The sequence below is a fragment of the Festucalex cinctus genome, chromosome 7 (assembly GCF_051991245.1).
Source record: "Festucalex cinctus isolate MCC-2025b chromosome 7, RoL_Fcin_1.0, whole genome shotgun sequence".
NCBI lineage: Eukaryota > Metazoa > Chordata > Actinopteri > Syngnathiformes > Syngnathidae > Festucalex > Festucalex cinctus.
Window position 1 is genome coordinate 30642559 of NC_135417.1, and position 22641 is coordinate 30665199.

Below are 22641 nucleotides of genomic sequence, written 5' to 3' on the forward strand. Positions count from 1 at the left end.
TACAATACTGTAGTTCCGTCCTCCCAAAGCAGAAACAAAATAGATCCCCAAGGATGTCAATGGGCATGTTGCTAAACCCAACAGGAAGTCCCCCAGGGGCCGGGCATCACATTTTGCGTTAAAAAGCTCCTCTTTAAAGAAGCATTCCCGGTTGTACGTTTCACCTAGCGCTATGATAATTTGAAGGCATACATAAGAGCTCAGGATGTACAAAAAAAAAGTCTCTTGGAGCCATATGCTAAACCAAACAGGAAGTCCACCATTTTGATTTACGTTGGATTTTTTGTAGCCATTTTTTGTGGCCTTTTTTAGGGGTGATATTTTAACTAACTCATCCTACAAAATTTATCTGACCGTCTTCCTTTTTTTTTTTTTTTCTTTTTTTTTTTTTTTTTTAAAAAGAGCTCAGAATTGTTCATTCGGTAGTCTTACCGATTCAACGTCTTATCATCATTGCTCTTTTTTTTTTTTTTTTTTTTTTTTGTGTATGTGTGCGTGCGTTTGCGTGTGTGCGTTTGCGTGTGTGTGTGCGTGCGTTTGCGTGTGTGCGTTAGCGTGTGTGCGTGCGTTTGCGTGCTTGCGTTTGCGTGCGTGCTCGTGCGTGCGTGCGTGCAAATACGTATAAATTTATACTCATGAATTCACCTAAAACCTTATAAATATCCCATTACCCTTCGCCTTAACCAGGTGCTTCAGAATCTTGCCAGAGTCGTGAGGTTTAAATGGTCAGGAGACCAGAGAAAAGGTCAGAAAAAAAAATAAAGAGAAAAGAAAGGTAAATCGAAGTGAAATCCAGCACCGACCAAACACTTCCTGCCTTCCCCATGATTACAAAATCAAAGTCTTACGCCAACCCTGGAAGCCTCTAAATTCCAGCAAATTTAGCGAGATCTCAAGAGACCAGAGGAAAAACTAAAGAGAGGAAGGAGGGAAGGATCGATAAGGCAGAGTGAGATCCATAGAAGCCAGTACATCCAATCCATCAAAGTGAAGTCCAGCACCAACAAGACCCCTCCTACGTGGTTACAAAACCAGAGTCTTATGCCAACCCCAGAAACCTCATACTTCTAATAAATTAAGATCTCAAGTGACCAGAGGAAAAACTAAAGAGAGGAAGGAGGGAAGGATAGATAAAGCAAAGTGAGAACCACAGACACCAGCACCCACTGATTCAAGGGGCTGTGGGAGGAAGAGGCTACTTCTGTTGAGTTTCAGTAGATGCTGGTGCGACGGATCTGGCATGCATAAGGACCACCACCAAAGAAAGAAGCCGTCAACCGCGGTCCAGCAAAGCGAGAACTCCCCCCCGGAATCCCCAGGCCGCGGCAGCACCAAGGCCACCCCCAAGCCACCCGAGCGGACACCGGTCGGCGAGCCGACCCAGACACCCGGAACACCCCCGCCCCAGCCCCGGCCCACACTAATCCTTCTTATTGAAGAACTCCCAGTTGTACGAAGCAGCTAGAGCTACAAAAATTTGGAGGCATACGTAACAGCCCACGATGTACAAAAAAGTCTTTCGGTGCCATGTGCTAAACCCAACAGGAAGTCCCCCAGGGGCTGCACATGACATTTTGAGCTAAAAAAAAAATTCTCTTTAATTAACTCTTTGACTGCCAGGCGTTATAAAAACAAAATAAAACTAGAGCTGCAAGCAGCTATAAAGGGCACTCGCAGCCCGGGCCACGTTGGGGTACTTGCACGTTGGGGTACTCGCACATTGGGGTACTCGCACATTGGGGTACTGGCATATTAGGAGCAAAATTTCTTTGAACATGCCATGATAAACCTTTACATGTGAATTTCTTTTGCCAGGTGTGATGTGTGTGTCAAGCTCAATGTGTTTTGGTTATTGTTAAGCTCTGCAAAAAACAGCGTCCTTTTTTCTTTTTAGGGACTGAGTTGGCCTGACTGTGTTTTTTTTTTTTTTGCAAAGGTATATATACCCATCATCGCTCGTACTCATTGCACAATCATTGCTTTTATTATCCATAGAGGCGATCAAAAAAAATGAAACAAAATAAAAAAAAGTACATATGTTTGGATTGGTCTGATACCAGTGAACATCTTGAGTAGTGGAAAGTAAAAGAATATTCATAAATGACTTAGTTATACAACACGAGTTCACAAATTTTGTTCAAAATAACGTAAGTGGAGTTGTTGTCTTTTTATATGCCTCAAGGACTATGTGGCGCAGTATTTAAAACTGAATTTTGTCATCGAGATACCTTCAGGCCTTGACTATAAATATACATTTCAAGTATGGTATTTTTTAAAGCATGTACCGGGGATTTATTAAGCATATCCTTCATTCACGATACTGCTTTTAACGTCCATAAAGGCTATCAAAAATAAATAAAACTAAATAAAAAATATGTATGTTTGGATAGGTCTGATGCCAGTGAACATTTTGAGTGGTGGAAAGTAAAAGAATATTCATAAATGACTTAGTTGTCACACTTAGAATTAATTTACATTTTTTGTAAAAATACCGTAAGTGGGGTATTTTTTTTCATGCCTCAAGCGCTAGGTGGCGCTGCATATATAACTGAATGTTGTCATAGAGATAGCTTCAGGCCTTGACTATAAACATACATGTCAAGTTTGGGATTTTTTGGAGCATGTACCGGGGAGTTATTAAGCATATTCCTGTTCAGTGCGAAACACAAATTTTGATGCCCCGCCCTCATCATATAGTATTTAAAAAAGTCAAGATTTTTTCCCCCTGTCGTTGGCTCAGGTCTTGACATGGTCCAGGTCAAGTCTTAACTCAGTTGGATGAAACTTGTAGGAGAAGTGGGCAAAAGTATGCCCCCTGTAAATGTGCAAAAATCGTCAAAAATGGGACATTCAAAAATTCGTAGCTCACTTCCTGTTCATTTTAGCATATGGGTCCAAGAGACTTTTTTGTAGGTCTCGGGCTCCCTCATACACCTAAAAATATTCGTCGATCTTGCCTAAACGTACAACCGGGGCTGCTTCGTTAAAGATTTCTAGGGGGTGCTATTGAGTTATTTCTGTAAAAATAGCACAATCAACAATAAAATATTGCTCGTTTTACCAGGCCAGATGTGTGTGCAAAGTTTCATGAGTTTCTGTGCATGTTTAGACCCTCAAAACTGGCGTTGTTTTCTTGGTGAACAGTGCTTAGCCACGCCCACAGCAATTCGCGAAAACTCACAAACTTCGTGTTGTGACATCGTGAAGGCCGAAACCCTCATCTGAGCAAATATGAGGTAGGTCCAGTTAACGTGTTTGGAGAAAAACGTAGAAGAAAATTCCGAAGAAAAAAAATTGCCACGAGGTGGCGATATCAGTAAGATGAAATATAAGTTCGTAGATGTCTTTAGGGCTGGACTCTCATCAAATGTGTGAAATTTTGAGAAGATTGGATCATCTCGGTCAAGTTAATGCAGCTTTTATTCTCACGAAAAATCTTCAGACTTTGCGTCCCTGCAGCGGTCACGCCCTTTGGCCAAAAGTTACAATATTCGGTGTGGGTCATGATCAACATCTTAAGGCTTTTCTGACCAATTTTCAACTGGATCCCTTCAACTAGCTCAGCACGGTAGCTAAAAACGTAAAGTATGACATTTATTGTTACCACTAGGTGGCGCTATATGTATAACTGAATTTTATCATATAGATGTTTTCAGGCCGTGACTATTACGTTGCCTGAGAAGTTTGAGATTTTTTGGAGCTTGAACTTGGGAGTTATTAAGCATTTGCTCTTTCTGGACAAATGAAATTTTAAAGGCAAAATTTGATGCCTCGCCGCCATCATATAGTATTTCGAAAAGGCAAGATGTTTTGCCCAGTTGTTCTCTCAGGTCTTGAGATGATAAATGCCAAGTTTGAAGTCAATTGGATGAAAAATGTTTGGAAAGGGGGAAAAAGCATGACCACAGTGAATGTGCCAAAATAGGCCAAAATTGGACATTAAAAAATTCATAGCTCATTTCCTGTACATTTTAGCTACATGGTCCCAATAGACTTTTTTGTGCGTCTCGGGGTGCTACACGTGCCTGCCAATTTTCGTTGCTCTAGCTCAAACGTGCCGGGCTTGGTTTTTATTTTTCTACGCTAGGGGGCGCTATAGAGTCGCGTTGTTATGACGACTTCATAATATCAAAATTTTCGCCGGGCCTGAGGAGTGTGCAAAGTTTGGTGAGTTTTCGTGAATGTTTAGGTACCCAAAATCGGGAACGTTTGCGGAGAATAAAGAAGAAGAAGAAGAAGAAGAACTAGAGCTGCGAGCAGCTATAAAGGGCCCTCGCAGCCCGGGCTACGTTGGGGTACTTGCACGTTGGGGTACTTGCACGTTTGGGTACTTGCACGTTGGGGTACTCGCACGTTGGGGTACTGGCACATTTGGAGCAAAATTTCTTTCAACATGGCATGATAAACCTTTAAATGTGGATTTTATTTTTTTTGCCAGGTGTGATGTGTGTGTCAAGCTCAATGGGTTTTGGTGATTGTTAAGATCTGCAAAAATTAGCGTCCTTTTTTATTTTTTGGCAATGAGTTGCCCTGATTGGTATTTTATGTAAAAGTATATACCCATCATCGCTCGTACTCATTGCACAATGTTGCTTTTATTGTCAAAAATAAATCACTGAATAAAAATTTTTTTTTTTTAAAGTGTGTATTTTTGGATAGGTCTGATGCCAGTTAACATTTTGAGTGGTGTAAAGTAAAAGAATATTCATAAATGACTTAGTTATCACACTTAGGATGAGTTTACATTTTTTGTACAAAATACCGTATGTGGGGGTATTTTTTTTTTCTGCCTCAAGGGCTAGGTGGCGCTGCATATATAACTGAATGTTGTCATAGAGATATCTTCAGGCCTTGACGATAAAAATACATGTCAAGTTTGGGATTTTTTGGAGCATGTACCGGGGAGTTATCAAGCATATCCTTTTTCATTGCAAAACACAAATTTTGATGCCCCGCCCTCATCATATAGTATTTCGAAAAGTCAAGATTTTTCCCCATGTCGTTGGCTCAGGTCTTGACATGGTCCAGGTCAAGTCTTAACTCAGTCGGATAAAACGCGTAGAAGTGGGCAAAAGTATGCCCCCTGTAAATGTGCCAAAATCGTCAAAAATGGGACATTCAAAAGTTCGTAGCTCACTTCCTGTTCATTTTACCATACGGGTCCAAGAGACTTTTTTGTAGGTCTTGGGCTCCCTCATACACCTAAAAATATTCGTCGTTCTTGCTTAAACGTACAACCGGGGCTGCTTCGTTAAAAATTTCTAGGGGGCGCTATTGAGTCTTTTTTTCAAAAATAGCACAATCAACAATAAAATATTGCTCATTGTACCAGGCCAGATGTGTGTGCCAAGTTTCATGAGTTTCTGTTCATGTTTAGACCCTCAAAACTGGCGTTGTTTTCTGGGCGAACAGCGCTTAGCCACGGCCACAGCGATTCGCAAAAACTCACAAACTTCGTGTTGTGACATCGTGAAGGCCGAAACCCTCATCTGAGCAAATATGAGGTAGGTCCAGTTAACGTGTTTGGAGAAAAACGTAGAAGAAAATTCGTAAGAAAAAAAAATGCCACTAGGTGGCGCTATCAGTAAGATGAAATATAAGTTCGTAGATGTCTTCAGGGCTGGACTCTCATCAAATGTGTGAAATTTTGAGAAGATAGGATCATCTCGGTCAAGTTAATGCAGCTTTTATTATCACGAAAAATCTTCAGACTTTGCGTCACACGAGCGGCCACGCCCTTTGGCCAAAAGTTACAATATTCGGTGTGGGGCATGATCAACATCTTAAGGCTTTTCTGACCAATTTTCAACTGGATCCCTTCAACGAGCTCAGCACAGTAGCTACAAACGTAAAGTGTGACATTTATTGTTACCACTAGGTGGCGCTATATGTAGAACCAAATTTTATCATATAGATGTTTTCAGGCCGTGACTATTAAGTTGTATGAGAAGTTGAAGATTTTTTGGAGCTTGAACATGGGAGTTATTAAGCATTTGCTCTTTCTGGACAAATGAAATTTTAAAGGCAATATTTGATGCCCCGCCCCCGTCATATAGTATTTCAAAAAGGCAAGACTTTTTGCCCAGTTGTTCTCTCAAGTCTTGAGATGATAAATGCCAAGTTTGATGTCAATTGGATGAAAAATGTTTGCAAAGAGGGAAAAAGCATGACCACAGTGAATGTGCCAAAATCGGCCAAAATTGGACATAAAAAAATTCATAGCTCACTTCCTGTACATTTTAGCTACATGGTCCCAATAGACTTTTTTTGTGCGTCTCGGGGTGCTACACGTGCCTGCCAACTTTCGTAGCTCTAGGTCAAACGTGGCGGGCTTGGTTTTTATTTTTTTATGCTAGGGGGCGCTATAGAGTCGCATAGTTATAACGACTTCATAATATCAAATTTTTCGCCGGACCTGAGGAGTGTGCAAAGTTCGGTGAGTTTTCGTGAATATTTAGGTACCCAAAATCGCGATTGTTTGCGGAGAATAAAGAAGAAGAAGAAGAAGAAGAAGAAGAATTTTTACAAAAACAATAGGGACCTCGCAGCGGTCGCTGCTCGGGCCCTAATAATAACTAGAGCTGCGAGCAGCTATAAAGGGCCCTCGCAGCCCGGGCCACGTTGGGGTACTTGCACGTTGGGGTACTGGCATGTTGGGGTACTGGCGCATTGGAAGCAGAATTTCTTTGAAAACTGCATGATAAACCTATGCATGTGGATTTCTTTTTTTCTCACCAGGTGTGATGAGTGTGACAAGCTCAATGGGTTTTGGTGAACGTTAAGATCTGCAAAAGTCAGCATCCTTTTTTATTTTTAGGCAATAAGTTGCCCTGATTGGTATTTTTTGAAAAATATCTGTACCCATCATCGCTCGTACACATTGCACAATGTTGCTTTTATTGTCCATAGAGGCTATCAAAAGTAAATCAAATTAAATAAAAAAGTATGCATGTTTGGATAGGTTTGATGCTAGTGAACATTTTGAGTGGTGGAAACTAAAAGAATATTCATAAATGACTTAGTTATCACACTTACAATGAGTTTACAATTTTTGTAAAAATACCGTTAAGTGGGGTATTTTTTCTTTTTTGCCTCAAGGGCTAGGGCGTTGTGTATATATACTGGAATGTTGTCATAGAGATACCTTCAAGCCTTGACTCTAAACATACATGTCAAGTGTGGGATTTTTTTGGAGCATGTACCGTGGAGTTATTAAGCATATCCTTCATTCACGATATTGCTTTTAATGTCCATAGAGGCTATCAAAAATAAATAAAAAAGTACATATGTTTGGATAAGTCTGATGCCAGTGAACATTTTGAGTGGTGGAAAGTAAAAGAATATTCATAAATGACTTACTTATCACACTTAGAATGAATTTACATTTTTTGTACAAAATACCGTATGTGGGGGTATTTTTTTTTTAAGCCTAAAGGGCTAGGTGGCGCTGTATTTATAACTGAATTTTGTCATAGAAATACCTTCCCGCCTTGATTATAAGCATACATGTCAAGTTTGGGATTTTTTGGAGCATGCACCGGGGAGTTATTAAGCATATTCCTGTTCAGTGCGAAACACAAATTTTGATGCCCCGCCCTCATCATATAGTATTTAAAAAAGTCATGGCGAAACGTGTTTACAATTTTTGTAAAAATACCATAAGTGGGGTATTTTTTTTTCACGCCTCAAGGGCTAGGTGGCGCTGCATATATAACTGAATGTTGTCATAGAGATAAGTTCAGGCCTTGACTATAAACATACATGTCAAGTTTGGGATTTTTTGGAGCATGTACTGGGGAGTTATTAAGCTTATCCTTTTTCATTGCAAAATACAAATTTTGATGCCCCGCCCTCATCATATAGTATTTCGAAAAGTCAGGATTTTTTCCCCCTGTCGTTGGCTCAGGTCTTGACATGGTCCAGGTCAAGTCTGAAGTCAGTCGGATGAAACGTGTAGGAGAAGTGGGCAAAAGTATGCCCCCTGTAAATGTGCAAAAATCGTCAAAAATGGGACATTCAAAAATTCGTAGCTCACTTCCTGTTCATTTTAGCATATGGGTCCAAGAGACTTTTTTTGTAGGTCTTTGGCTCCCTCATACACGTAAAAATTTTCGTAGATCTTGCTTAAACGTACAATCGGGGCTGCTTCGTTAAAAATTTCTAGGGGGCGCTATTGAGTCATTTTTGTAAAAATAGCACAATCAACAATAAAATATTGTTCATTTTAAGAGGCCAGATGTGTGTGCCAAGTTTCATGAGTTTCTGCGCATGTTTAGACCCTCGAAACTGTTGTTGTTTTCTTGGCGAGCAGTGCTAAGCCACGCCCACAGCGATTCGCGAAAACTCACAAACTTCGTGTTGTGACATCATGAAGGCCGAAACCCTCATCTGAGCAAATATGAGGTAGGTTCAGTTAACGTGTTTGTAGAAAAACGTAGAAGAAAATTCGTAAGAAAAAAAAATTGCCACTAGGTGGCGCTATCAGTAAGATGAAATATAAGTTTGTAGATGTCTTCAGGGCTGGACTCTCATCAAATGTGTGAAATTTTGAGAAGATAGGATCATCTCGGTCAAGTTAATGCAGCTTTTATTGTCACGAAAAATCTTCAGACTTTGCGGCACCGTAGCGGCCACGCCCTTTGGCGAAAGGTTACAATATTCGGTGTGGGGCATGATCAACATCTTAAGGCTTTTCTGACCAATTTTCAACTGGATCCCTTCAACGAGCTCAGCACAGTCGCTAAAAACGTAAAGTATGACATTTATTGTTACCACTAGGTGGCTCTATATGTAGAACTGAATTTTATCATATAGATGTTTTCAGGCCGTGACTCTTACGTTGCCTGAGAAGTTTGAGATTTTTTGGAACTTGAACATGGGAGTTATTAAGAATTTGCTCTTTCTGGACAAATGAAATTTTAAAGGCAATATTTGATGTGCCGCCCCCGTCATATAGTATTTTGAAAAGGCAAGATTTTTTGCCCAGTTGTTCTCTTAGGTCTTGAGATGATAAATGCCAAGTTTGAAGTCAATTGGATGAAAAATGTTTGCAAAGGGGGAAAAAGCATGACCACAGTGAATGTGCCAAAATTGGACATTAAAAAATTCATAGCTTACTTCCTGTACATTTTAGCTATATGGTCCCAATAGACTTTTTTTTTTTTGTGCGTCTCGGGGTGCTACACGTGCCTGCCAATTTTCGTTGCTCTAGCTCAAACGTGCCGGGCTTGGTTTTTATTTTTTTACGCTAGGGGGCGCTATAGAGTCGCGCTGTTATAACGACTTCATAATATCAAATTTTTCGCCGGACCTGAGGAGTGTGCAAAGTTCAGTGAGTTTTCGTGAATATTTAGGTACCCAAAATCGCGATTGTTTGCGGAGAATAAAGACGAAGAAGAAGAAGAAGAAGAAGAATTTTTACAAAAACAATAGGGACCTCGCAGCGGTCGCTGCTCGGGCCCTAATAATAATAATAATAATAATAATGATCCGATCGAAAAACAATAGGGACCTCGCAGCGGTAGCTGCTCGGGCCCTAACTAGAGCTGCGAGCAGCTATAAAGGGCCCTCGCAGCCTGGGCCACGTTGGGGTCCTTGCACGTTGGGGTACTTGCACGTTAGGGTACTGGCACGTTGGGGTACTGGCATATTGGAAGCAAAATTTCTTTGAAAATGGCATAATTAACGTTTACATGTAGAATATTTTTTTTGTCAGTGTGTGTCAAGCTCAACGGGTTTTGGTGATTGTTAAGACCTGCAAAAATCAGCGTCCTTTTTTATTTTTAGGCAATGAGTTGCCCTGATTGGTATTTTTTGTAAAAGTGTATATACACATCATCGCTCGTTGTACTCATTGCACAATGTTACTTTTATTGTCCAAAGCGGCAATCAAAAATGAATAAAACAAAATGGAAACATTCATACGTTTGGATCGGTGTGAAGCCAGTGAACAATTTGAGTGGTGGAAACTAAAAGAATATTCATAAATGACTTAGTTATCACACTTAGAATTAGTTTACATTTTTTGTACAAAATACCGTATGTGGTTTTTTTTTTTATATGCCTCAAGGGCTAGGTGGCGCTGTATTTATAACTGAATGTTGTCATAGAGATACCTTCAGGCCTTGATTATAAGCATACATGTCAAGTGTGGGATTTTTTTTGGAGCATGTACCGTGGAGTTATTAAGCATATCCTTCATTCACGATATTGCTTTTAATGTCCACAGAGGCTATCAAAAATAAATAAAAATATATATAAGTTTGGATAAGTCTTATGCCAGTGAACATTTTGAGTGGTGGAAACTAAAAGAATATTCATAAATGACTGAGTTATCACACTTAGAATGAGTTTACATTTTTTGTACAAAATACCGTATGTGGGGTATTTTTTTTTTATGCCTCAAGGGCTAGGTGGCGCTGCATATATAACTGAATGTTGTCATAGAGCTAACTTCAGGCCTTGACGATAAACATACATGTCAAGTTTGGGATTTTTTGGAGCATGTACCGGGGAGTTATCAAGCATATCCTTTTTCATTGCAAAACACAAATTTTGATGCCCCGCCCTCATCATATAATATTTCGAAAAGTCAAAATTTTCCCCCCTGTCGTTGGCTCAGGTCTTGACATGGTGCTCGCAGCTCTAGTTAGGGCCCGAGCAGCGGCAGCGGTGGTGCCGCTGCGAGGCCCTATTGTTTTTGAAGGAATTCTTATTATTATTAGGGCTCGAGCAGCGACCGCTGCGAGGTCCCTATTGTTCCTGAAGGAATTCTTATGAGGGCCCGAGCAGCAGCGGCGGCGGTGCCGCTGCAAGGCCCTATTGTTTTTCAAGGAATTCTTATTCGGGCCCGAGCAGCGACCGCTGCGAGGTCCCTATTGTTCCTGAAGGAATTCTTATTATTCTTCTTATTAATCTTTTTCATTGTTATTATTCTTTTCCGCAAACAATCACACTTTTGCCCCCTTCTCCTACACGGTTAACCCGATTGACTTCAAACTTGGGCTGTACCATCTCAACATCTGGGACAACGTAATAACAAAAAATCTAAAGTTTTTGTCATACTATATGACGGGGGCCAGGCATCAAATTTAGAGTTTCAAAACTCTTACTAAACGTAGCATTGCCGGTTGTACGTTTAACCTAGAGCTCCGAAAATTGGGACACATATGTAACAGGCTATGACCTACAAAAAAGTCTGTTGGTACCATATGCTAAACCTAACAGGAAGTCCGCCATTTTGATTTACTTTGGAACGTGTTGCCATTTTTTTGGCCATTTCATAGGCGTCTTATTTTGACGAACTCCTTTTACAGAGTTGATCCGATCATCTTCAAACTTGGTGTGATTCATCTTAAGATGTTGAAGATGAAAAGTTATTGAAAGCTTTTTATTTCGTCGCACGCTGTTGCCATGGCATGCACAGTTTTGCAAAGGAAAAAAATCCTTCTTAATGAAGAATTCCCAGTTGTACGAAGCAGCTAGAGCTACGAAAATTTGTAGACATATGTAACAGCCCACGATGTACAAAAAAGTCTCTTGGTGCCATGTGCTAAACCCAACAGGAAGTCCCCCAGGAGCCGGGCATCACATTTTGAGCTAAAAAGCTCCTCTTTAACGAAGCATTCCCGGTTGTACATTTCACCGAGCGCTATGATAATTTAGAGGCATACATAAGAGCCCACGATGTCCAAAAAAGTCTCTTGGAACCATCTGATAAACCAAACAGGAAGTCCGCCATTTTGATTTACGTTGGGATTTGTAGCCATTTTTTGTGGCCTTTTTTAGGGGTCATATTTAAACGAACTCCTCCTACAAAATTCATCCGACTGTCTTCACAGTTGGTGTGCTTCATCTTAAGATGTTTAAGATGCAAAGTTATCAAAAGTTATTCATTTTTTCGCACGCCGTTGTCATAGCGATGCATTGTTTGCCAAGTAAAATGCTGCTTTTTTTTTGTCTAAACGTGCAAAAACTCATGAAACTTTACACACACATCAGACTTGTCATAAATATGAATATTTCAGAGATTTCTTGTTCAATATGCAATAAATGGCTCAATAGCGCCCTCTAGACATTTTTATTAAGCTTTTGCAAATGTATTATATGATTCAGATGGATTTGTAAAAATTGGGATACCTATCAGCCTAAGACTTACAAAAATGTTTCTAAAGCCATATGCTAAACCAAACTGGAAGTCTGCCATTTTGATTTACTTTCGTATTTGTAGCCATTTTTGGGGACGTTTTCTAGGGGTCATATTTTCTACAAAACTTATAGATGGTCTTCATTCTTTGGCGTGTTTCATCTTAAGTTATTTAAGATGAAAATTTGAAATTCTTTATTTTGTCGCACGCCTTTGCTGTACCGATGCATTATTTGCAAAAAGAAAATGCTTTTTTTTGAGAGTCTAAACATGGGCGAAACTCACAAAAATTTTTACACAGATCAGACCTCTCACCAACATGAATATTTAGGGCCCGAGCAGCGACCGCTGCGAGGTCCCTATTGTTTTTATAAAAATTCTTCTTCTTCTTCTTCTTCTTCTTCTTCTTCTTCTTCTTCTTCTTCTTCGGAAACGATCGCATTTTTGAGGACCTAAACATTTACGAAAACTCACCAAAATTTGCACACTCTTTGGGCCCGGCGAAAAATTTGATATTCTGATGTTGTCACAACAAGAAGACTCTATAGTGCCCCCTAGCAAAAAATAAATAAAAAACAATCCCGGCACGTTTGACCTAGAGCTACGAAAATTGGCAGGCACTGGTAGCACCCCGGGCCGCACAAAAAGTCGTAGCAAAAATGTACAGGAAGTGAGTTATGAATTTTTGAATGTCCAATTTTGGCCCATTTTTGCACATTCACTGTGGTCATACTTTTCCCCCCTTTGCAAACATTTTTAATCCGATTGACTTCAAACTTGGCATGTATCATCTCAAGACCTGAGACAACAACTGGGAAAAATATCTTGACTTTTCGGAATACTATATGACGGGAGCGGGGCATCAAATATTGCCTTTAAAATTTCATTTGTCCAGAAAGAGAAAATGCTTAATAACTCCCATGTTCAAGCTCCAAAAAATCTCAAACTTCTCAGGCAACGTAATAGTCACGGCCTGAAAACATCTATATGATAAAATTCAGTTATACATATAGCGCCACCTAGTGGTAACAATAAATGTCATACTTTACGTTTTTAGCGACTGTGCTGAGCTCGTTGAAGGGATCCAGTTGAAAATTGGCCAGAAAAGCCTTAAGATGTTGATCATTCCCCACACCGAATATTGTAACTTTTCGCCAAAGGGCGTGGCCGCTACGGTGACGCAAAGTCTGAAGATTTTTCGTGACAATAAAAGCTGCCTTAACTTGACCGAGATGATCCTATCTTCTCAAAATTTCACACATTTGATGAGAGTCCAGCCCTAAAGACATCTACGAACTTATATTTCATCTTACTGATAGCGCCACCTAGTGGCATATTTTTTTCTTACGAATTTTCTTCTACGTTTTTCACCAAACACGTTAACTGGACCTACCTCATATTTGCTCAGATGAGGGTTTCGGCCTTCACGATGTCACAACACGAAGTTTGTGAGTTTTTTGTGAATTGCTGTGGGCGTGGCTAAGCGCTGTTCGCCAAGAAAACAACGCCAGTTTTGAGGGTCTAAACATGCACAGAAACTCATAAAACTTGGCACACACTGGCGTGGTACAATGAGCAATATTTTATTGTTGATTGTGCTATTTTTGAAAAAAAGACTCAATAGCGCCCCCTAGAAATTTTTAACGAAACAGCCCCGGTTGTACGTTTAAGCAAGAACGACGAATATTTTTAGGTGTATGAGGGAGCCCAAGACCTACAAAAAAGTCTCTTGGACCCATGTGCTAAAATGAACAGGAAGTGAGCTACGAATTTTTGAATGTCCCATTTTTGACGATTTTTGCACATTTACATGGGGCATACTTTTGCCCACTTCTCCTACACGTTTCATCCGACTGAGTTAAGACTTGACCTGGACCATGTCAAGACCTGAACCAAGGACAGGGGGAAAAATCTTGACTTCAAAATTTGTGTTTCGCACTGAGAAAGGATATGCTTAATAACTCCCTGGTAGATGCTCCAAAAAATCCCAAACTTCACATGTATGTTTATAATCAAGGCCTGAAGCTATCTATATGACAACATTCAGTTAGATATGCAGCGCCACCTAGCCCTTGAGGCATGAAAAAAAAAATACCCCACTTACGGTATTTTTACAAAAATTGTAAACACGTTTCGCAATGAAAAAGGATATACTTGATAACTCCCCGGTACGTGCTCCAAAAAAATCCCAAACTTGACATGTATGTTCATCGTCAAGGCCTGAAGCTATCTCTATGACTACATTCAGTTATAAATGCAGCACCACCGAGCCCTTGAGGCAGAAAAAAGAAATACCCCACTTACGCTATTTTTTAAAAATTGTAAACTCATTCTCAGTGTGATAACTAAGTCATTTATGAATATTCTTTTACTTTCCACCACTCAAAATGTTCACTAGCATCAGACCTATCCAAACATGCATACTTTTTTATTTAGTTTGATTTATTTTTGATAGCCTCAATGGACGTTAAAAGCAGTATCGTGAATGAAGGATACGCTTAATAAGTCCCCGGTACATGCTTCAAAAAATCCCAAACTTGCCATGTATATTTATAGTCAAGGCCTGAAGGTATCTCTATGACAAAATTCAGTTATAAATACTGCGCCACATAGTCCTTGAGGCATAAAAAAAAAAAAAACAACCCCTCTTACGGTATTTTGAACAAAATTTGTGAACTCGTGTTATAACTAAGTCATTTATGAATATTCTTTTACTTTCCACTACTCAAGATGTTCACTGGTATCAGACCGATCCAAACATATGTACTTTTTTAATTTTTATTTATTTTTTTTTTAATCGCCTCTATGGACAATAAAAGCAATGATTGTGCAATGGGTACGAGCGATGATGGGTATATATACCTTTGCAAAAAAAAAACCAAAACAGTCAGGTCAACTCAGTCCCGAAAAATAAAAAAGGACGCTGTTTTTTGCAGATCTTAACAATAACCAAAACCCATTGAGATTGACATACACATCACACCTGGCAAAAAAAAAAATCACATGTAAAGGTTTATCATGGCATGTTCAAAGAAATGTTGCTCCTAATATGCCAGTACCCCAATGTGCGAGTACCCCAACGTGCAAGTACCCCAACGTGGCCGGGCTGCGAGGGCCCTTTATAGCTGCTCGCAGCTCTAGTTTATAATTTGTTGTGCAATTTGTAATAAATAGCTTAATAGAGCCCTCTAGACATTTTAATGAAGTACCTATAGCCATTTGCCAACCCATTATGATTTTATTTTGTTAATTTTGCATAATTTTTGGCCTTTCCATGAAACTTTGCAAACACAAAGAATGGCAAAAACGTTTACAATTTAGACGGTTTCCTATGAAATAGTACCCCAACATGCCAATACCCCGACATGCAAATACCCCAACGTGGCCCGGGTTGCGAGGGCCCTTTATAGCTGCTCGCAGCTCTAGTTCTTCTTCTTCTTCTTCTTTTTCTTTGTTATTATTCTTTTCCGCAAACAAACACATTTTTGAGACACTAAACGTGAATGAAAACTCACCAAACTTTACACGCAGATAGGGCCTGGCGAAAAATTTGATATTTTAAAGTCGCCGTACATGATAACAGAAAAATGGCTCCTTAGCGCCCCCTACATAGGTTAAACGGATCCCAGGTCCACTACGATTGTCCTACGGCTATGAAAATTGTGTGGCACCTGTAGCACATCCAGATGAACAAAAACCTCTTTGATATGTGTACCCTAAAATAAACAGGAAGTGAGGTATGAGTATTTAAATGTCCAATTTTGGCCCATTTTTGCACATTTACAGGGGTCATACTTTTGCCCGCTTCTTCTACCCGGTTAATCCGATTGAGTTCAAACTTGGGATGTACCATCTCAAGACCTGGGACAACACCATGGTAAAATATCTAAAGTTTTTGACATACTATATGACAGCGGCAGGGCGTCAAATTTAGAGTTTCAAAACTCTTCCTCAACGTAGCATTGCCGGTTGTACGTTTAACCTTGAGCTACGAAAATTGGTACACATATGTAACAGACTATGACCTACAAAAAAATCTGTTGGTGCCATATGCTAAACCCAACAGGCAGTCCGCCAGAGGCGGGGCATCAAATTTTGCGTTTCAAAATTCTTACTTAATTCAGCATTCCCGGCTGTACGTTTCACCGAGAGTTACCAAAATTTGAAGACACATGTAACAGCCCTCGAGGTACAAAAAACTCTTGTTGAACCATATGCTAAACCTAAAAGGAAGTCCGCCATTTAGATTTACTTTGGAACGTGTTGCCATTTTTTTGGCCATTTCATAGGGGTCTTATTTTAACAAACTCCTACTACAGAGTTTATCCGATCATCTTTCAGCATTCCCGTTTGTACGTTTCACCAGCGCTATGATAATTTGGAGGCATACATAAGAGCCCACGATGTACAAAAAAGTCTCTTATCCGACTGTGTTCAAACTTGGTGTGTTTCATCTAAAGATGTTTAAGATGCAAAGTTATCTAAAGTTTTTTATTTTGGCGCACGCCGTTGTAATAGCGGTGCATTGTTTGGCCAAGTAAAATGCTGCTTTTTTTTTTTTTTTTTTTGGTCTAAACTTGCGAAAACTCATGAAACTTTGTACACACATCAGACTTGTCATAAACATGAATATTTGAGAGATTTCTTTTGCAATTTGCAATAAATGGCTCAATAGCGCCCTCTAGACATTTTTATGAAGCTTTTGAAAATGTATGATTCAGCTAAATGTGTAAAAATTGGGATACCTATCAGCTTAAGACTTACAAAAAAGTTATGTTATATTTTCCACAAAACTTATCGGATCGTCTTCATTCTTTGTCGTGTTTCATCTTAAGATATTTAAGATGAAAAGTTATTGAAATTTTTTGTCACACGGCTTTGCTGTAGCGATCCATTGTTTGCAAAGAAAAATGCTTTTTTTGAAAGTCTAAACATGGGCGAAACTCACAAAAATTTGCACACAGATCAGATCTCTCACGAACATTAATATTTTAGAGATTTGTTGTGCAATTTGTAATAAATGGCTCAATAGTGCCCTCTAGACATTTTTATGAAGTATTTCCGATTATATGATTCAGCTAGATGTGTGAATATTGGTTGGCATACCTATCAGCCTAATACCTACAAAAAGTATTCTATAGCCATGTGAACAAACACAAAAAGCATGGCAAAACATTGACAATTTACACGGTTTCTTATGAAACAGTACCCCAACATGCCAGTACCTCGACATGCAAATACCCCAACGTGGGCCGGGTTGCGAGGGCCCTTTATAGCTGCTCACAGCTCTAGTTAGTAATGGTATTTCTGAATCATGAGTTGATCATTAGTTAATCTTTGGAAATTATTTGTTCATAATTCTTCAATAGTTACAAATTACTGAACTTCAATATGAGTTCATATTTGCTCATCATGACATCTTTTGTTTATGCATTTTTAATGATTAGTAATGGATATTTCTTAGTCATGAGTTAATCATTAGTTAATATTTGCTAGTTATGAGTTTATCATGACTTCATCTTTTGTTAATGCATTTACAAGTTATTAGCTAACAATTTGTAAATTATTCCTAATCTGTTTATATTTACAATTTATTAGTTTAACATGAGTTCTCATGACTTCATCTTTAATTAATGTATTACAAATCGTTAACTAACAATCGTTATTATAAAGTGTTACCGGTCCCTCTCATTCACACACAGATACTCCGTCTTGCTCCGGCTAACCTTCATTCCCCTCCTTTCCAGTGCAAACCTCCACGCCTCTAGCTTCTCCTCCACCTGTTCCCTGCTCTCACTACAGATCACTATGTTATCTGCAAACATCATAGTCCATGGGGATTCCTGTCTAACCTCGTCTGTCATCCTGTCCATTACCTTAGCGAACAAGAAAAAAAAAACCATACTCATGCTCACAAATGTTCATCTCTGCCCTCAGTCCAGCTTCCACTACTCTTTCCCATAGTTTCATTGTGTGGCTCATCAGTTTTATTCCTCTGGAGTTGCCACAATTCTGCATGTCTCCCTTGTTCTTAAAAATGGGCACCAGAACCCTTCTCCTCCATTCCTCAGACGTTTTCTCACTATCTAATATCCTGTTGAACAACCCAGTCAGAAATTCTACTGATACCTCTCCTAGACACTTCCATACCTCCACAGGTATATCATCAGGACTGAGTGCCTTTCCACTCTTCATCCTCTTCAATACCCTTCTCATTTCATCCTTACTAATCTTTGCTACTTCCTGGTCCACAACAGTCTTCTGTCCCTTCTACTCTTCATTCTCTCTCATTTTCCTCATTCATCAACTCTTCAAAGTACTCTTTCCATCTTCCCATCACACCTGGCATCTGTCAACACTCTTCCATCCCTATCCTTTATTACCCTAACCTGCTGCACATCCTTCCCATCTCTGTCTCTTTGCTTTGCCAACCTGTATAGATCAGTTTCTCCCTCCTTATTGTCCAACCTAACATACAGGTCATCGTAGGCCCCTTGTTTGGCCTTTGCCACTTCTACTTTCACCTTACGCTGTATTTCCCTGTACTCCTGTCTACTTTCTTCAGTCCTATGTGTCCCACTTCTTCTTAGCTAACCTCTTTCTCTGGATCCACTTCTGCACCTCCACCACCAAGTCTCCTTATCTCCTTTCCTACCAGATGACATACCAAGGACTGTCCTACCTGGCTCCCTCATCACATTTGCTGTAGTTGTCCAGTCATCTGGGAGCACATCCTGACCATCCAGGGCCTTTCTCAACTCCGTCCTGAAAGTCATACAACACTCTTTTTTTCAGCTTCCACCATTTCATCCTCTGCTCTGCCCTTGCCCTCTTTGTCTTCCTCACCACCAGAGTCATCCTACACACAACCATCCTTTGCTGTCTGGCTACACTCTCACCTGCCACTACTTTGCAGTCGCTGATCTCCTTCAAATTACACCGTCTACACAACATGTAGTCTACCTGTGTACTTCTACCTCCACTCTTGTAGGTCACCTTATGTTCCTGCCTCTTCTGGAAGAAAGTATTCACGACAGTTACTTCCATCCCTTTTGCAAAATCAACCACCATCTGTCCTTCTGTGTTCGTCTCCTGAATACCCAACCTGCCCATCACCTCCTCATCTCCTGTTTCCTGCACCAACATGTCCATTGAAGTCTGCACCCATGACAACTCTCACTTCTCGGGATGCTCTGCATCATTTCATCAAGGTCCAACCGAAAGTTCTGCTTCTCCTCCAGCCCACATCCTACCTGTGGCACATACCCACTAACAATGTTGATCATCACACCTTCGATTCCTAGCTTCAGGGTCATCACCCTATCTGACACTTTTTGCCTCCAGGACATTCTTAACAAACTCTTCCTTCACGATAACTCCTATTCCATTTATCTTCCTATTTAAACCATGATAGAACAGTTTGAAACCAGCTCCTATACTTCTAGCTTTGCTCCCTTTCCACCTGGTCTCCTGAACACACAGTATGTCCAGCTTCCTCCTCTGTATCATGTCAGCCAGCTCTCTACCTGTTCTTGTCATACTTACAACATTCAAAGTTCCTACTCTAAATTCTAGACTCTTGGTGTTCCTCTTCTCTTTCTTCTTACGAACACACCTTCCTCCTCTCCTTCTTCGACAGTAGTCCAATTTCCACCAGCATCCTGTCGGTCAACAGCACTAACCCAGGCCACGACCGATCCGGTCCGGATCAGGATTATTCTGATTCAATCCAACAAAGTTTTGAAATATCAGTATATAAAATCCTGATCCATAATTCAGGGAAATGTGATTTGGAAATCTGGATCTGTTTAATCTGGATTTAATTTTTTTGAAATACTGGGCTCTGATTATTTAGAATAAAACAGCTCACAACTGCATACATGGTACAAACATAACAAAATAAAATTTTAACTAGAACTGCTGTTTGTTCTGTGTTTCAGAAAATGTTTGACATCCCGGTATTAAGAAGAGTTGCCCGTGAAGAAGAGGGAGAAATAAATACATAATGATGACCTCAACTGATACATCTGAAAAAAAGAGTTGAGATGACTTTAAATCTCTATGCATGAACTATGTAACATTATGATGCTGTATAAATGAAATCACTCTAATAAAGGTTGGAAATAATCATGAGAAGAAAAACAAACAAAACTAACATGCAGTACACATTAGACCCAACACAGATTTTTAGGGCCCGAGCAGCGACCGCTGCGAGGTCCCTCTTGTTTTTATAAGAATTATTAGGGCCCGAGCAGCGACCGCTGCAAGGTCCCTATTGTTTTTGTAAAAATTATTATTATTAGTATTAGCGCCCGAGCAGCGACCGCTGCGAGGTCCCTATTGTTTTTCGTTCTAATTATTATTATTATTATTATTATAATTATTATTAGGGCCCGAGCAGCGGCGGCACCGGCGACGGTGCCGCTGCGAGGCCCTATTGTTTTTGTAGAAATTCTTCTTATTAGGGCCCGAGCGGCGGCGGCGGTGCCGCTGCGAGGCCCTATTGTTTTTATAGGAATTCTTCTTATTAGGGCCCGAGCAGCGGCGGCCCCAGCGACGGTACCGCTGCGAGGCCCTATTGTTTTTGAAGGAATTCTTATTATTATTATTATTAGGGCCCGAGCAGCGACCGCTGCGAGGTCGCTATTGTTCCTGAAGGGATTCTTCTTATTATTATTATTATTCTTTTTCTTTATTATTCTTTTCCGCAAACAACCACATTTTTGAGCCACTAAACATGAACAAAAACTCACCAAACTTTAAACGCAGATTGGGCCTGGCGAAAAATTTGATATTTTAAAGTCTCTTGGTGCTAAACCCAACAGGAAGTCCCGTAGGGGCTGGGCATCACATTTTGAGCTAAAAAACTCCTCTTTAACGAAGCATTCCCGGTTGTACGTTATGATAACTTAGAGGCATACATAAGAGCCCACGATGTACAAAAAAGTCTCTTGGAACCATCTGCTAAACCAAACAGGAAGTCCGCCATTTTGATTTACGTTGGGATTTGTAGCCATTTTTTGTGACCTTTTTTAGGGGTCATATTTTAACAAACTCCTCCTACAAAATTTATCCGACTGTCTTCAAACTTGGTGTGCTTCATCTTAAGATGTTTAAGATGCAAAGTTATCGAAAGTTATTTATTTTGTCGCATGCCGTTGTCATGGCGATGCATTGTTTGCCAAGTAAAATGCTGCTTTTTTTTTTGTCTAAACATGTGCAAAAACTCATGAAAATTTACACACACATCAGGCTTGTCATAAGCATGAATATTTTAGAGATTTCTTATTCAATTTGCAATAAATGGTTCAATAGCGCCCTCTAGACATTTTTATGAAGCAATATGAACATTTTTATGATTTTTTGTATTTTATGATTCAGCTAGATTTGTAAAAATTGGGATACCTATCAGCCTAAGACTTAGAAAAAGGTTTCTAAAGCCATATGCTGAATCAAACAGGAAGTCTGCCATTTTGATTTACTTTGGTATTTGTAGCCATTTTTTGGGGCCTTTTATAGGGGTCATATTTTCAACAGAACTTATCTGATTGTCTTCATTCTTTGGCGTGTTTCATCTTAAGATATTTAAGATGAAAAGTTATTGAATTTTTTTATTTTGTCACATGCCTTCGCTGTAGCCATGCATTGTTTGTGAAGAAGAAATGCTTTTTTGAGAGTCTAAATATGGGCGAAAACTCACAAAACTTTGCACACACACCAGACCTGTCTGGAACATGAATATTTTATTTAGAGATTTGTTGTGCAATTTGTAATAAATGGCTCAATAGCGCCCTCTAGACATTTTTATGAAGTCTTTCCGATTATATGATTCAGCTAGATGTGTGAATATTGGCAGGCATGCCTAATGTATTCAAAAAGTATTCTATATAGCCATGTGCCAATCCATTTTGATTTTATTTTGTTAATTGTGCATCATTTTTGGCCTTTCCATAAAACTTTGCAAACACAAAGCATGGCAAAAACGTTTACAATTTAGATGGTTTCCTATTTGACAGTACCCCAACATGCCAGGACCCCGACGTGCAAATACCCCAACGTGGCCCGGGTTGCGAGGGCCCTTTATAGCTGCTCGCAGCTCTAGTTATTATTATTCTCCGCAAACAATCGCATTTTTGAGACACTATTGTGTGGCACCTGTAGCACATCCAGCTGAACAAAAACCTCTTTGATATGTGTACCCTAAAATAGACAGGAAGTGAGGTATGAGTATTTAAATGTCCAATTTTGGCCTATTTTTGCACATTTACAGGGGTCATACTTTTGCCCGCTTCTCCTACACGGTTAACCCGATTGAGTTCAAACTTGGGATGTACCATCTCAACACCTGGGACAACACCATGGTAAAAAATCTAAAGTTTTTGACATACTATATGACGGGGGCGGGGCATCAAATTTAGAGTTTCAAAATTCTTACTTAACGAAGCATTGCCGGTTGTACGTTTAATCAAGAGCTACGAAAATTGGTACACATATGT

General features: G+C 39.7%; 1 protein-coding gene across 5 annotated transcripts in view; it reads left to right on the top strand.

Moving 5' to 3' along the window:
• The window catches only part of ano10a (anoctamin 10a), a 306259-nt gene extending 284325 nt beyond the window's left edge, over positions 1–21934 (top strand). For all 5 annotated transcript variants that reach the window (XM_077526020.1, XM_077526019.1, XM_077526021.1 and 2 more), the window contains one exon: positions 20086–21934. In XM_077526020.1, coding sequence (XP_077382146.1) covers positions 20086–20151 — 66 coding nt within the window. In that variant the 3' untranslated portion in view covers positions 20152–21934. The remainder of the gene's footprint in view (positions 1–20085) is intronic.
• The last annotated feature ends 707 nt before the right edge of the window (positions 21935–22641 follow it).